The 15,087-nt window shown below is 42.8% G+C and overlaps 1 protein-coding gene across 1 annotated transcript in view; it reads right to left on the minus strand.

The window, feature by feature from the left end:
- Positions 1-4,554, minus strand: part of LOC126418429 (probable peroxisomal acyl-coenzyme A oxidase 1) — a 93,969-nt gene extending 89,415 nt beyond the window's left edge. Inside the window, exon 1 of the mRNA XM_050085191.1 lies at positions 3,978-4,554. Coding sequence (XP_049941148.1) covers positions 3,978-4,116 — 139 coding nt within the window. The 5' untranslated portion in view covers positions 4,117-4,554. The remainder of the gene's footprint in view (positions 1-3,977) is intronic.
- Between the last annotated feature and the right edge of the window lie 10,533 nt (positions 4,555-15,087).

Genomic DNA, 15,087 nt, shown 5'->3' on the forward strand with positions numbered 1-15,087 from the left:
ACAGTCTCCTCACTATAGATCACATTCACACAAGTGCAACTCTCACACACCAGACCACTCTGGTCACTGAGGCTAACCTCATTGGCCCGAGACAGTGGTCATGTGTGTGTGGGTTACGTTTGTGTGAGCATGTGTGTCTTTTCTACATTAGAAGAAGATGTTTTGGCCACAATATCAGACATTTAGGAGTTGTCCTGTTGCGCCTGCCTGTGGTTCAACATCTCTATACAATGAGTAGCAGTCTATCCTTTTCATAACAATGTGATTATTCCATCCTGGATTTTCCATTGCTTAATGTTTTTTGAGAGCTTGTTATTGACTGTTTATATTAACTGATATACAAAGATAAAATGCACTTGGCCTGTTGATACACACTTTAGGAAGTACATCTGCCAGAACATGTTAAATGTCACATAGATAATGTAGTGGAGTTTAAGAATGATCTGATAACCTTTTTATTTGGCAACTACTCCTACTGCATGAAGAGTATCTTCAGAGAAACACTTTAAATGAATTATTTATGTTATTTCATAAATAGCATTAATACAATAATCTTTTGTAATGCTAAGTTGTTTCACCTTATTGCACTTAAATAGGGTCGACAGAAGCGTTCGATCCCACGCGTCGGCTTTGACCCGTGACGTAAGGGTGTTGTGTGTGACGTCAAGACGGCGCGGAGTTTGGTTTGAGTGTGGCTGTCTCCAGTTCTGTTTTATCTTATTTTATTTACTTTTCTGGTCTGTTCGTTCTATCTCGTGCGATTCTTTTTTTTTTAAATTTAAAAACACTTATTACTTGTTTTAATTATCTGTTTCCTCGAATTTCTGTTTTAGTTTATTATATTTATCTTTCTGATCTGTTCGTTCTATCCCGTGAGATTTTTTTTTTAAAGGCAAAAAACACTAATCAGCTACTGAAGCATCTTTATCTTCTATGGGTTGCAGGGGTTACGACCCCTGGGGAGGTGGGTGGGTATTCATGCATGGCTGTCTTCACTTACACGTTGTCACTACGCAAGGCGTCTAAATTTGTTTATATTTAGTTTGCCCCCCACCCAAAACACCCCATTTTCCGCGCTTGTCCCGATAGTGTCATTAGGCTTCTTGTGGAAAGTGTGTATGTTTGTTTTTGTTTCCGCCATATTTGTGACGTCATGGGTCAAAGCAGACGGGTGGGATCGGACGCTTCCGTATTACCCTCAAATAAAAATGTATATCTTTGAATTTATTCTATGCCCCAGAATCCCTCTCAACGGAATCCATGCAATACAACTAATGTGACGTAATGTTGTATATTCTCTGACTGTTACAGTGTTTCACTTTTGATGTCCAGCCTGCAGTATCCTGATCTAGGAAGTGGAGGAACATTTTCTTACCTTAGTCATCAGTATTACCCACTATTTCAGATTTAATTAGAATATCTATGCTATTTTTGCTGTATCAACAGTTAAGAATAGTTACGACTAGTTAGCTGTGTCAGCTTCAGCTACTTTCTCTCTCTCTCTCTCTCTCTCTCTCTCTCTCTCTCTCTCTCTCACACACACACACACACACACACACACACACACACACACACTTATCTTCTTCAACTTTGTGCTTGTCTTTCTTTTATCAATTTCAACAACAATATGGAATAGCAACCAAGTGTTCCAGTCTTACCTGGAAATCAGGGTGCTGACAATAATTTTTAGTAATCCAATTGACAGAAAAGAAACTTCTGGACATAGTTGTTCCTCACGACAGTGTATTTGGCCCACTTCTACTCTTAATATTTGTCAATGCCTTTTCAGACAGTGCAAGACACAGAGAAAAAAAGTTTCTTTGCACACGACAGTAACATCTTTTTCACTGATAAAACACCTAAACTCATATTAGAGAAAGCAAATGAAACTCTCATGGATGTTTACAGTTGGCCAGTAGGCAATAAATTAAGACTTAACACAAGGAAAATGAATAGTACACACTTCAGCATAAAGAGGGAACACAATTCAGTTGAATTAAGCATAGATGATAAACTCATAGATTGTGTAACAAACACGAAGCTTTTAGGGATGTTAATGTGGAAAGAAAACACTAATATTCTGGCAAAAAGAATGTCCACACTATGTTTTGCTATTAGGATTCTGTATTTAGTTTGCAACCACCATGTCTTGGGGTGACATGCTATTCCTATATACACTCAATTCCTAGTTATGGGATTCTTTTCTTGGGATCATAGGTGCAAAACATGGACACAGTTTTTAAACTGCAGGAAAGGACTGTAAGAATAACCATTAGAATTAGCAATCAGACTCACTATCAAGAACCGTTAAAAAAACTGGGTATTCTCTATGCATCAAGTGAATACATCTACCAATCTGTTGAGCATATCAGGGGAAGCATTACTAAGTACTTCACTAACAGTTCTACAAATAATCATGGAAGGAGAACCAATTTGGATTTAAATTTACCGTGGAAAAACAAACAAAAAACTCAAGAAAACATTTTCTATGAGGGAATAAAATTGTGTAATAAATTGCCCAATGAGATTAAAACAATTACAGTATTAAAACACATCTGTTTAAAAAGACAGCTAAAACTTTCACTATAAATATTCAGAGCTGGTTAATAGTGGTAGGGGATAATTACAACAGCTCATTGCATCATGTGCCAAAATCTGCAGTCCATAATGGTAATATCTTGTTATTTTCCTGAATTCAACATCTCAATCCTCAGAGGGGGGGAGGGGGGCATATGCTGACTCAGTTCTTCAGTTGGACTGAGGGAAGAACATTAATATATGCATCGGGAATAACAGAACATTTACGGAAGTGAAATCAGCTTTCCAAATGGACTGGAGTTAGTGCAAGGGACATAGCAACAAGCTCATGGTTCTGAAGTCACAGTGGTAGCCCCCTATATGTGCAAAATAACAGAGAGAGAACTTGTGTTTATATTTAAGAATATTGTACAACAGGGACCAACTGAATGAGGTAGAGCAGTTGTTAAGGTGTTGATTCCATATTTGAGAGGAAAGAGTTTGCTTTGTCTGGCAATTCTGTTTTAGGATTTCTGTGGTTTTCCAAAATAATGTCCAGTAAATGCTGGAATGGTATTAAGACCATGGCTGATCACCTCCCCTATTCTCATAAAGTATGCTTATATATTCTGTGGCCAGTTTTTTGAGCTATATACTTTTTTGTACTATGGCACCAAACCCGCCATCACTGCAAGATGATGCCTGGGTGAATAAATAAATAAATATATGATTTGTTTCCCAAGTATTTGCAAGTTATACTTTCTGTTTCCTTTAAAATGGATGAAACAGAATTAGGGGAAAATTAAGTAGATTGGCATGAAATAGAAAATAAAATGTATAAACTGAGATTTTGCGTTTCATTTGGGATTTTTGTCATTAATAAACAGCGACACTAGATTCAAATGTGTTGATATTTTTAGCAACTTCTTAGAGAATTGTGGTGAGATATGATTCACAAAAGCAGAAAAAAATTAGTGTTCCAAGAGTGGTACTACTCGTTGTGTGTAGTAGCCCTAAAATATACTAAAAATATTTGTGGGCTGAATGGAAAACTTACAGCTCTGATCACAGTGTGTTTGCATTCAATAACATCTTTAGCGTTACTTTGCGCTGTCAGATGCACGGAATATGATGTTAACTACACCACAATCCTGTGATATGTGTGTTTATTTTTTTGTGAAAATTCTATGAACAATGCTACTGTGGCAGATATTAAAAAATACTGTTACACTCCATTTCAACAGACAGATTATTTTACACTTACATTGTCTTTCTCTTCTCTTAAACGAAGTAAGCGTCTACCAAATACTACTGACACTTTGGGTTTAGTATGCTCTCTGAAAGGTTACGTTACTTTTAAACACATTTTTGACTTGAAAAATTTTTATAGTCTGTGTGTGCTGGATTTAACATGTTTTTCAATCAGGACTATGAAAATCGCCGAAGTAGTGGTTACTCACGTCTGTCTCTCCTCTCCTTCGTCTTGTCCTCGCCACCGTCAAGCAAGTGTGTCAGTTCAAGTGGTTCAAATGTGCATTTCTTCCTCTCATTTTCGAGATCCTCGTTGCACTTCATGGTGCGGCCACTATACGAAGTCATATTTCTGGAAAACCGTTCTTGACAACTAGGACGGAATTTTTCAGCTGTCTGTCAGTCGTCTGCTACGTGCGAGTTGACTTACGTCAGTCCGATTTGGTTAAACAAGTTTTACACGTCCTTTGAACACACATACAACCACTTGGCGATTAGAGCGTGAAGCGCGTCACCGCCCGAGCAGAAAACGACTGAAGAGAAACTGCTCCTGTCAAGTATACAAGGATCAAGGGCAGGAGAGGGGGATTCAGATAAACGTGTTTGCGTCTTAACGCTTTGGAGTTTGTACTCTCTTCATGTCATTCGCTTGTGATTGCACGCACATCACCACATTAACGCTCTTCGTATGCTGACAGCTCAGCATTCTTTCGCTGCACTGATTTTCCATTTCTGGCACAAGCGCGAAATTTTCCGTAACACTACTCCTCCGCCCTCACCGCCACCCCACCAACACATATGCTACATAATAACAGGGCGGCCAACGCCTTCTAAATTGTGGTGGCACTGGACAGGAATGTGACAAATCTTCCCACAAATACAGTTTGTATTTCTAGCGTAGGGGGAAACAGTAACACATTAGATTACACATCCTAAAGGCGTAGAATTTTTAGCAGTAAATATCAGTCAGAGCAGGTTTAAAGCGTTGCTCTGTAAATAATCAGAAATCTGTACTTTGAATAATTGTTAGTTTTCTTAATGAACTATCACTCTACAACATGAACTCACTTGTGACTAATTCTGACAATGGCATATAGTCGTAGTTAACTATGAAATAAAACAGAGATTTTATTTTTTTGTTATAATGCTAGTGCTGAAGACCTCTTTTGAAATTGAGAAGAGACAAAAATGTCATAGCTCTTCAGACATTGTACTGCTTTGGAAGCCAGAAGCATTCCCTTGAGTAATTGGTACGTTATGCAAGGTACGTATCGTTCAAAAGACTTTTTGCAAACATGACATCATACACACTAATCGAAGACCGCAGGAACTGCTACAGACTTTCGTTTCGTTAACATTCGATGTTGGGTGCTTGAGAAACACCATAATGACCATACTGGAATCCACGCCATTCTTGATATGATTTGTTATAATTAAGAGTCGCATAATGACGTATTGGCTGTTAAAGCCTTCATGAGATCTAAGTTATAGTTAAAAATGGAAACTATCAATACCTCATCATGGTGTAGTGGACAGTCTGCGAGCGAGCACGGTTTGTTTACCTCCCTGTTGCGGCTTGTACGACCAAAAGCGTATGAGGAAGAACGGTTTATTCGGGACGAAATGGGTCTCCCGCCACAAGCTCTTCTCGGAATTCTTTTTTCGATCCGTAGTACCACTGTGTACACAAGCTGCCGAATGAAGTACTGTTCTGCGCCAAGATACCGATCTCAAGTTCCGATATAGAAGCTGCCGTGGTTGATAACGCTGGTGTTGGGCTCCGAACGTTGAGGGTTTTCGAATTCCCGTTTGAGGTTCCGTCGGATGTTGTGGTGCCCGCCTATAAATCTTACGGAAACGGTCTCAATCACGTCGCTGAAACGTGGAAGAGGGTCGAAACATACCGGGCCTCAGTGATGTCCATCAGGTAAAAACTGAACTGAGGAAACACATGCCTACTTGGTAATTGCCAGCTGCAGGGTGTTGTCATGTACGATGTCCAGCCATGCACTTGTTCAAGTTGTGGCCAGCAAGGTTACGTCGGTTGAGAATGTCTCTGACGTAGACTGGTTCAGACGCTGACTGGAGACGTCACTCTCCCTGTGGCGGCCACTATGTTACTGGTTCGCAGTGGGGCTGCCTGCTGCATCCACTCTTATTCAGTCGCCACCAGCTTTGGCTCCTCTTGACAACGCGATGAACGTTTTGCCTGTCTCTCCTACACTGCCGCCAGAGGCAGTACCAATGGACGATAGCTGTGAGTAGCCACAAAACATCTGTCCCAACCACATAGTTGTTGATCACAGAGTTGTACCGACCTCTGCTTTACTGTCATCTGGCTGTGTGTCGGACTACAGCCACTACTCATTGGCTGAATTTTTGGATATAAATTAAAGGGAAAAAAACCCTTAAACATTAGTGTCATGCAATATTTTGTGTAATGTAGTATCTTGTACAGACATCTTTTATTAACCTGACACATTCCACATCATTACGAAGTGTCGTGTTCATGATCTATGGAACAAGTATTAATCTAATCTAATCTAATTTCTGCCTTCTGACACAGATCAACATTGCAGGAAGCAATGGTCGCCAAGGAAACGGAAGAGACTGTGCCATATCCCTTCTGGTGACCGTCTCCATTGGATGTGTGCATAGTATGATGACCCACCTACTGATGATGTGTTGTCCTCTGACGCCATGACACTGGACGATGCAGCCAGCCGAAGTGGCCGAGCGGTTCTAGGCGCTACAGTCTGGAACTGCGCGACCGCTACGGTCGCAGGTTCGAATCCTGCCTCGGGCATGGATGTGTGTGATGTCCTTTGGTTAGTTAGGTTTAAGTAGTTCTAAGTTCTAGGGGACTGATGACCTCAGAAGTTAAGTCCCATAGTGCTCAGAACCATTTGAAGCATTTGAACTGGATGATGCGACATCTCCAGGTTTTGCACATTTCAATAGCCATTCTTCCAGTCACCTCAACTGTGTTTACATCTCCCTCAATAGTATCAGTGGAGTGCAGGCTGTTGAATTCTGGCTCAATGCATTTTCTGACCATGATGCATACATCTGCATCAGCCTCTGCTGCCAAAGAGTGCAGCATGGCTGGAGACCATGGAAAATGTACGCAATCCATCTTTCTTCAGCCAACTTCTGGCAACTCATAAAGACCAGACAGCTTGTCGTCAACACCATGATCCTATCAGTCTGCCCTGTCTTGGTGGCTGCTCTGTGCAAAGCCTGTCTTCCACAAGGCCTTCGTTGGTTACGGAAGGGAGGTCACAATGTGGTGATGACAAACCCAGGTTTCTACTTTACCATTCTCTGGGAATGTACTACGATGTCATATTCACCAGAGTGTCAGGTGATGGTTAATCGTGCCAGGGCACAGCTCACTGCTATCTCTCGATGTCATCTTGAAGGAACTATGGTCAAGACGTGCACACATGACAGATTAGCACAGGAGCATCCGTCTGTGTACCATGTCATAGTGGAACATTGCCACTGTCAAAGGACTTTGATTAATGTTCTTTTGACTGATAATGGGGGGCACATATAGACACCCATTGTGATAAAGGGTCTGTCCCCTACCAATATTAATTTATGTTTTACTCTGCACAACATCACCAACCTTCCGACATTACAGCGATCTCCTGATTCTCATTTGGCTTGTTTCTGGGGGCTGCAATGATGGATCTACTTTTTGACATCATGAAGGGTGAAGTCCATGATGCTATCCAGGTAGGTTCTACAAACAAGTTGCTCATGTGTGACTGACTCATCCCCTACTGGCACAGGTGTGGACAGAAATTTATTGGGACCCCACGACACCTATTGTGCAGATTCCAGACAGTTTCCTCGATGGTTTCCCCTGATCAAACCTGTTTGGAAGGTGCCAATAACATCTGTACTGCCTTCTGTAGCTATTGACATATAATCAATCTTTCTCACACTCATTGTGTGACTGGATTTTTGGTCCCTCTTGACTTCAGGCAGGTATTTGATCAGGTTGATCATGACTACCTGGAAAGGGTGCTCTGCAATCTGGAATACATGATACTACCATCAACATTGTAATGTCTCTCTTTTATGCGGCGATGTGCTGTGCACCCTACAATGGCCATCTCACCCCTCCCTTCTTGAGACATCATTCAGTGCACCAAGGCTGCCTGCTCTCTGCTCTGTTGTATGTCTTTCGCCATGGAACAATTGCTCTGAAGCCTCTGTCATTGGTCTGGGATGTCTCTTGGTGGCCAAGTATTTTGCTGCACTGGTAGTGTGAATGATCTCATCCTCGTTCTTCGTAGTGGTGCTGAGGTCAGGGAGTCCTTGGTATGGGTTATCACCTACAGTGAAGTTTCTAGTATCTGCCTTAACGTCCACAAATCGAGCGCTATGGCTACAGGTGTGGGGCTTCCTGCAGACAGCACTGCTCCATTGCATTTGCTGCAGCTGTCAAATGCTCAGGACTCGATTGCACAGGTGATCTGTGGTGCACTATTGCCCTCAGCTGCCAGGGCCTACTATCCCAACTACGAGCTGGACTTCTAGACCACTGCTTATGAGTCCTCTATCTTCTGCAATTGACACAACATGTAAATGTATATTTGGTATTACATATGCCCCACGTGGCACAGACACTCCCCATTCTGCCATCCTTGTCCCACCACATGCTATCAGCATTGGGTTCATATGTTTGCCACGACTTGCTGTTCAATATATTGTACAAGACCGTCGCCCTCTACAGTACAGGGGCAGTGTAGGCCTGTATCGCGTCCCTGACAGAGCGATAGCCCTTTTCATCTGCTCTCAGACAGAGCTGTAGCGCCATTTTCCCACGTGCCTTACTAGCCTGTTGTTGGAGATCCTTGGACAACGATCGCTGTCACCCCCATCCTTCTTTTACTTCCGTTATTGTTTTTTCAAGCTGAGCTATGTCCACACTGTGATACTGCCAATGGACTTGATGTCCACGAAGGATATCTACAGCTTTCTTCAGCAAAACAGGTCACTTAATGTGGTTGAGGGGAAGCATCCCCACATCGATTGGCGTCCTGTATGACGATCGGTGTACGCTTCTGATCTTGCCACTGAGGTCCAGTCTGCATCGTACCTTGCGGTCAATGGGAAGCAAGTATGCTGGTTTCGCCTTCACGGAATTCACCTTGCAGACACCTTGTTGTGTGTCACCTGTGATGCTCTGGACAAGGACGAACATCGCTTCGTGTGCAGACCGGCGACATGTGTCTGATTCTTGATGCAACAGATGCTGGCCTTAATTAGCCCTACGGATCGTCATCAGATACGTCACACCTGCTCCTCTTTTGCGACTTGGGATACTTCGACAAGCTAAGACGAACTCTGTGAAGTGAGTTGTGGACACACAGTTCACTATCTGTTTGTTGATGGCGAGAAAAATGTCCTCGATTTTTGGGACTTCCTTAATAAAAGATATTGTGCAGCTGTCTACAGTTCCAAATACAAACAATTGTTCTCCAATTTTGTTTGTAATGTGTTTCTTAATCTACCTCAGATTTAGTGTACGAGGTGCATTCAAGTTCTAAGGCCTCCGATTTTTTTTCTCCAGACTGGAAAGAGATAGAAACATGTGCATTGCTTTAAAATGAGGCCACGTTCATTGTCAATACGTCCCAGAGATGGCAGCACCGTACGGCAGATGGAATTTTACTGCCAGGGGCGAGAATGAGAACTGTTTTAAATACTTAAAATGGCGACGTTTTCCTTACTTGAACAGCTGAATTTGCATGGTGTGAAACCAATTGAAATTCATCGACAGTTGAAGGATACATGTGGTGATGGAGCTATGGATGTGTCGAAAGTGCGTTCATGGGTGCGACAGTTTAATGAAGGCAGAACATCGTGTGAGAACAAACCGAAACAACCTCGGGCTCTCACAAGCCGGTCTGACGACATGATCGAGAAAGTGGAGAGAATTGTGTTGGGGGATCGCCGAATGACTGTTGAACAGATCGCCTCCAGAGTTGGCATTTCTGTGGGTTCTGTGCACACAATCCTGCATGACGACCTGAAAATGCAGAAAAGTGTCATCCAGGTGGGTGCCACGAATGCTGACGGAAGACCACACGGCTGCCCATGTGGCATGTTGCCAAGCAATGTTGACGCGCAACGACAGCACGAATGGGACTTTCTTTTCGTCAGTTGTGACAATGGATGAGACGTGGATGCCATTTTTCAATCCAGAAACAAAGCGCCAGTCAGCTCAATGGAAGCGCACAGATTCACCGCCACCAAAAAAATTTCGGGTAACCGCCAGTGCTGAAAAAATGATGGAGTCCATGTTCTGGGACAGTGAGGGCGTAATCCTTACCCATTGCGTTCCAAAGGGCACTACGGTAACAGGTGCATCCTACGAAAATGTTTTGAAGAACAAATTCCTTCCTGCACTGCAACAAAAATGTCCGGGAAGGGCTGCGCGTGTGCTGTTTCACCAAGACAACGCACCCGCACATCGAGCTAACGTTATGCAACAGTTTCTTCGTGATAACAACTTTGAAGTGATTCCTCATGCTCCCTACTCACCTGACCTGGCTCCTATTGACTTTTGGCTTTCTCCAACAATGAAAGACACCCTCCGTGGCCGCACATTCACCAGCCGTGCTGCTATTGCCTCAGCGATTTTCCAGTGGTCAAAACAGACTCCTGAAGGAGCCTTCGCCGCTGCCATGGAATCATGGCGTCGGCCTTGTGAAAAATGTGTACGCCTGCGGGGCGATTACGTCGAGAAGTAACGCCAGTTTCATCGATTTCGGGTGAGTAGTTAATTAGAAAAAAAATCGGAGGCCTTAGAACTTGAATGCACCTCGTATTACTGCAATGAGGAGTTGATCCACGCCTTTTCCACCCATGTTGTTGTTGCTGTGGTCTTCAGTCCAGATACTGGTTTGAAGCAGCTCTCCATGCTACTCTATCCTGTACAACTTTCTTCATCTCCCAGTACCTATTGCAACCTACATCCTTCTGAATCTGCATAGTGTACTCATCTCTTGGTCTCCCTCTACGATTTTTACCCTACACGCTTCCTTCCAATACTAAATTGGTGATCCCTTAATGCCTCAGAACATGGCCTACTAACCGATCCCTTCTTCTAATGAAGTTGTGCCACAAACTCCTCTTCTCCCCAATTCTATTCAATACCTCCTCATTAGTTATGTGATCTACCCAACTTATCTTCAGCATACCACCCTTAGTACTGGTTATTCTCCGCTCATTGGAATGTTGTGCTCCCACCGAGTGTGGCGACTCGCCGCTCCCCCCTCCTCGCGACGTCGATCTCCTGCTATGTTCTAGTATTAAAAAATTAGTTAACTGATTAATTACAAAAATAAAATAAAATAAAGAAATAAAATAAAAAACAAAATCATTGATGTACTTTGCATCTATGCTCCACGTTCCATATGTTTTCCCTGATTCCTGGGGGAAGGAATGGGACACGATGGCCAGACCTCAGGTTGCGACCCCTGTTCACTTCGCTCCCAACCCTCCCTTCAGGCGCCATGAAAATTCCTTTGAAAAGAAGTAGTGACTATGTGTTAGTTACAGAGTGTTGTGTAGCAATAGAGCTGGTTCGGGTACTGCCGTATCTGAATCTTTTTTTTTTTTTTTTCACCTTCATATTTACACAAGGTTCTGGGAATACCTTATTAAGTTAACAGAAGTATATTCTGTAATATTCCGTGTTAGGTAAATAGAAGAGTACTCTCTCTCTCTCTCTCTCTCTCTCTCTCTCAGGAGTGAATTCTCGTTGTCAGTAATTTACAAATTAAGCATGACACACGCAAATGTGAATAAGTATTCAAAACACGTTATCATCTGTTAAAACAAACTACCACTCAGAATAAGAAGCATAGAAAAGACCGACACTTTTGCAAAAGAATTAAAAGGTCGGCTTAGTTTCAGTGATCCGTAAAGTGTAAAAGAAAATTTACTAGCTAAGTCTCTTACGACACTTCCTTGCCAAACAAAAATGTCTTCAATTAAAGTACATCTTTAACCTCCAATATCACGTTTCCCGTAATTTTATTACAACAAATTGCACCAAAACCGACGCGTTTTCGAGAGATCCTCAACGTCTTGGTGTTCTGAAACAGCATTTATTCATTGCACATAAGATAAATGAGCAGCCGTTTTAATTTGTCTGCTGGAGTGGCTTTCCATCCCTTGTAATTACAGACCAACTCCTGAAACTAAGGTTTGCTTGGAAATCAGTAACCGTCTCACTTGCCCGCATCTCGTGGTCGTGCGGTAGCGTTCTCGCTTCCCACGCCCGGGTTCCCGGGTTCGATTCCCGACGGGGTCAGGGATTTTCTCTGCCTCGTGATGGCTGGGTGTTGTGTGATGTCCTTAGGTTAGTTAGGTTTAAGTAGTTCTAACTTCTAGGGGACTGATGACCTAAGATGTTAAGTCCCATAGTGCTCAGAGCCATTTGAACCATTTTTTGAACCGTCTCACTTTCTGGGTCGAAGATATATCAGAAGGCATATTACAAAAACAATACAACTTTTTTAATACGTTTCGGAGTTAATTCTTGCCCACATTTTAATTCCTCCTTTACCCACAGCCCAGTCTGCATGAACGCAGAACTTAAAATATTTACGAATGGCGTTAACTTCAAGGTTAACGTACGCTGCAGTAGACAACGTCATCTCCAGTTCTTTCTACTTGAAGTGACTTATTGTTTTGAAAGTCATGTTCGTCTCGTGTGTTAAGACTCGGATGGTCACGAAAACCGATAGACAGCTGTTTCCGTCTTCGATATAACAGGGCCCTCGAGAACTACGGGCTTCGCAATGAACTTGTCACACTAGTCGGCTTGTCCATCACACTTCGCGAACGCTCGGCTCCTTGCAGGGATGACTGCTAGCACTCGTAAGACCTGCAGTAATACGTGATCTGAAGTATGCGCCTCGGGCTGTCTTTCTCGCGGGCCTTGTCTAAGACGATATAGCAGTTCTAGCCTCGCTATCAGCGTCTGACGTCAAAATGACGTCACGTTTGCACGAAGTGTTGTGAACTGTGGGTAACCCCGTTATGCAAACGTGAGAAATTAATGCACTGTCCTTTGAAGTTATTCTGTGTTTTTCTGGATTCGTGATTACAACTTTTGTAACATACCTGGCAAACCTGGGAACTGCAGTCTACCATACACCCGAAAACGAATCGTCTTGTTGCATTACTGAGGCCAAACTCACAACTGGGAGCGAAATGACAGAATTTTACCAAGAGACATCAAGCCCAAATAGTAAGAGCATTCGAGGCGCACAACAGAATACTTGGTTCCGACATACATGGTCTCCAAAATCACCTGAGTATGGTATGAGCTGTTTTGCCGTAAACGCTCTGAATATTTCGAATGAAAATACTTTGCTATTACAGATAAATTCCACTTAACAGTAATGTCGATTTTGTACACGCGTTTGGGATATTTGGAATTAACTTGGCTTAAAGGTTTGGAGAGATAAATGCATGGGCATTTTGCTTGTTTACTGAGCTGTCGCAAATTTTATTGCTATAGGAAAAGAAACGGCAGCTACAGCTATTTTTGGGTTTGTATTGCACTTGATCTTATTGCTGAGTATCTGTTTTCATACATTGTGCTGGGGTGGCATTGCGACAAGGCTTCCTATAATGTATGGCCGACGCCAAAGTAAAAGAGCCCTGAGAAACATTGATTTTGGAACTAGAGAACGAAGCAAATTAGCAATTTAATACACATTGAAAGATTTTTAGGGACGAAATTCATCAGTTTCTACTTTGTGATATGATTACTGTTCGTTCATGCCAAGGGGAATTAAAGAATTAATCAACATTCTACTCATTCTTATTAGGTACTTAGGCCTACTACACTTTGGTGTCACGACTATTTTAAGATAAACACAATAGCTTGGAGATCTGTAAAATGTGGAATTAATAACTCGAGACTGCTATACATAAATCTTGTCTGTAAGCGAAAACTTCAAGATACTCAACAGACTAACTGACAGCCGATTGTCACACGACAATTCCATTCTGACATAGCCATTTGTATTAAGTCTATGCGTGTGGTGAGCTCGCTCCACAGATTTTTCTACGAGGTTTGTTCAAAAAATTCCGGAACATTCGTAATTTCACACCAATGGTTTGTTGGAGCGGAATTCGCTTGGCTTCCCTGCACACGCCTGTGTTTTATGTGTAACTGCTGGAAGTTTCATTGCTGTACGACTGTTAGTCGTCGTTCAGTGCTGTATTCAGTAGAAAGTTGTGTCGCACAGTTTGCGAATAGCGAAGTGGCAGAGTTAGAGGAGCAATGCGTCTGCATTAAATTTTGCTTGAAATTCAAGAAAAGCTTTAGAGACACACCTACAGTGATGAGTGTTTAAGCCGCAGTCGGTGTTACAAATGGTTCACGCGGTTTAAAACTGGCCGGACGGAAGTTAAAGATGACCCTCGTTCAGGACGCCTTCGACGTCCACCGACGACGCTCTCGTCAGGAACGACAACGAAATTGCACGTGCCAGTCGAAGAATGACGGTCCGAGACATTGCAGAAGAATGTAACATTTCAGTTGCATCATGTTATGAAATCCTGACACAGCATCTTGGAATGCATCGTGTTGCCACCAAGTTCATCCTACGGCTCATGAGTCAAGACCAGGAGGACCTTCGCCTAGCAATCTGTGAAGAGCTTCTGGATCGCGCAAATGAGAACGAGGTGTTCCTTAAGGGGAGGTTTACTATCTTTGGGTTAAAAAAACCGATTTTTTAAAATTGCCTTTTGGGATCCATAAAAGTGTTTAGAATCCACCCCTGAAACGTTTTCTCCGAATACGGAACGGAAATGTTTGTTATTCGCGGTTGAACAAAAGAATGCACCTGCCTGAAATCGGCCTTTTTCACGCACCAGTTTTTTTTCTTTCGGAGGACGAGTGCTTGGGAGGAATCATACAAAATTCAAATGAAAGTTTGAACGCGTGTGTCTGGAAGATAGCCCCCAAGCATTTGCATTCTGGTGCGAAGACTGTGGAGACTGCGAGTTTCCTGGCAATGAACAGCTTCAACGTAAGGTATTCAGCAATTCTGAAGACCATGACAACGATGGACGTCACCCTGGGACTCTATTCGACGCAGTTCGCCAAGCATTAGGACGACCACCGGATTCAAGCGGCCGAAAACCGCTTGTCACGGGCCGTACGAGCGGCTCTGGACAGGATGGCCCAGATCGAGCAGAACCCCCTTTATGAGGAAGCAGAAGGACTAGTTTATGGACCCGGAATAGCAGATTGAACGTACGTTGCATAATATT

The sequence above is a fragment of the Schistocerca serialis genome, chromosome 1, assembly GCF_023864345.2.
Source record: "Schistocerca serialis cubense isolate TAMUIC-IGC-003099 chromosome 1, iqSchSeri2.2, whole genome shotgun sequence".
NCBI lineage: Eukaryota > Metazoa > Arthropoda > Insecta > Orthoptera > Acrididae > Schistocerca > Schistocerca serialis.